The 2,165-nt window shown below is 36.1% G+C and overlaps 1 protein-coding gene across 1 annotated transcript; it reads right to left on the reverse strand.

The window, feature by feature from the left end:
• Positions 1-160: 160 nt before the first annotated feature.
• On the reverse strand, positions 161-1,412 carry LOC110110754 (COP9 signalosome complex subunit 1-like). The gene is made up of 2 exons (XM_020842375.2): positions 925-1,412; positions 161-830 (listed from the first exon to the last, which is right to left on the reverse strand). Exons 1-2 carry the CDS (start codon positions 1,000-1,002, stop codon positions 654-656), a joined length of 255 nt encoding a protein of 84 aa, XP_020698034.1. The 5' UTR covers positions 1,003-1,412; the 3' UTR covers positions 161-653.
• Between the last annotated feature and the right edge of the window lie 753 nt (positions 1,413-2,165).

Here is a 2,165-nt window from a genome sequence, read left to right on the forward strand (position 1 = left end):
TTACATTTTATTTTAAACTAAAAATAATAATAATAACGTCATACATTTATTTTACATTCATCTAAACTACTTCAAAATATTCTTTTTCCATTAAATTTTTTTATACTATTTCTTTTTAGAACAACCACAGCAGTTAAGTCTCAAATATCTCATTAGAAAAATTTTGAACACAACCAAATTATTTTACATCCAAATTACTACAAGAGCAGTAACACTGCTGCATACAATGGACAGGTTTTAACAACTATATCACATCAATGAAATCATCAATCATCATTCTAACTGCAACAGTGGCCTTGAAATGGTCTATCTTCCTGGATCAAGCTACTGATAGGCGAGATAAGAGAAAACAGATAGATCTGGCTAATGTAATTACATTTTCCTGCAGCAAATTGGGAGGTATATGATGTAGAGGATACAGGATTTCCATATTTCAACTATACAATTGCCGCTGATTGAGAGCCATCCCAACAAAAAGCATATAAACATTCAAGTACAACCACCACGTCAATGAAAGAAGTTCCAATCCAAGACCAATATAACTAAGAGAATTCAATACCCTCCATTATTTGAACTTCAAAAAAGAATTCAATGGCTGTCCTGGTCGCAAATGGCCACTTTTGATCTATTCGACTAAGGATTGAGGAGAAAAATCATAGTTTTCTAGACCCTCTCTGGTTGTGCCCAAGTTTGATAAGATTGGCCCTAAGTAACATTGCTCTAACTTCTCTTTCAAACTCTACACCAGTTTGAAGAGCTCTTTGAAATGTTGAGTTCCTCTGATCAGCATGTCTAGCATAAAGGATTTTGTTCTGCGAGTCGATTCGAGCCTGCGAGATAAGTCGTGATGCAATCACGAAGTTGTAGAGACGAGCAGATGATTTGAAGGTTAGATAGGGAAATTGAAAAGCAGAAGAAAAGTACCTGTATTTGGTTGTCAGCAATCATAGCTTCCAGTTCCTTCTGTAGCCCAGGAACAGTAGTCTTGAAGGCACAGGCCATCGTGGGCAGATCAACGGAAATGAAAGGATGGGTGTACTGAATAATGGCTTTATGGCGAATTTGAGCGTACAATGGCTCAACATGATCGTGCAAATGAATATCCAGGAGAAGATTTGGTTTGAGATTCTCAAGATGATCCAAGCAGGAAGCATACCGGCTGCATAAGATATCAATATAGGAAATGCATTTTAACTAAAAAATCAAGAGCTAGTAAATAAATTTGATCTCTAATCAAGCACATCTGAACACTAAGAGAATTAAGAGGACAGAATAAAAGGTTAGAAGAACTTTAATGACGAAATGATAATTGCATCATCCCGTATGGGTGCATAAAAAATATTAACAATAACAACAACATCAAGCCTTTGTCCCACTACATGAGGTTGGCTACATGAATCCTTTTTCGCCATTGTGTCTGGTTAAAAGTTAAATTGTCATTTAAATCTAATAAAGAAAGTCATTTCTAATATTTTCTAACCAAGTCTTTTTAGGTCTACCTCTACCTTTCTTAACATAAGTCAAATCTAATACCTCAACTTTCCTAACCGGGTCATCGGAAGACCTCCGTTTAATGTGACCAAACCATCTAAGGCTACTCTCTCTAATCTTATCTTCCACTGGAGCTACTCCAACCTTTTCACGTATATGCTTATTTCGTATCCTATCTCTAAGGGTCAAGCCACTCATCTACCTAAGCATCCTCATCTCTGCAACACTTAACTTAGTATTATGCTTCTCTTTTAATGGCCATTCGGCACCATAAAGCATTGCAAGTCTCAACACCATCTTATAGAATTTTCCCTTAAGTTTGAGGGGGACTTTTCTATTGCACAATAAACCTGATGCATTCCTCCACTTCAACCATCCAGCTTGAATTATGCTGATAATATCCCCATCAATTTCACCATCACTCTGAACAATAGATCTAATATATCTAAAACATGTACTCTTATTAATGACTTAATCGCCCAACGTCACAATCCACTCACTAGGTCTATTGCTACTAAAATTACACTCTATATATTCAGTTTTAGATCTACTCCAGCGAAAACCTTTAGACTCTAAGTTGACCTCCATAATTTAAGTTAACCTTCAACTCTTTCTCTAGTCTTATCATCAAGAATAATATCATTAGCAAAAAGCATACGCCAAGGTACATCCTC

Source organism: Dendrobium catenatum, unplaced genomic scaffold, assembly GCF_001605985.2.
Source record: "Dendrobium catenatum unplaced genomic scaffold, ASM160598v2 original_scaffold_9110, whole genome shotgun sequence".
Taxonomy (NCBI): Eukaryota; Viridiplantae; Streptophyta; class Magnoliopsida; order Asparagales; family Orchidaceae; genus Dendrobium; species Dendrobium catenatum.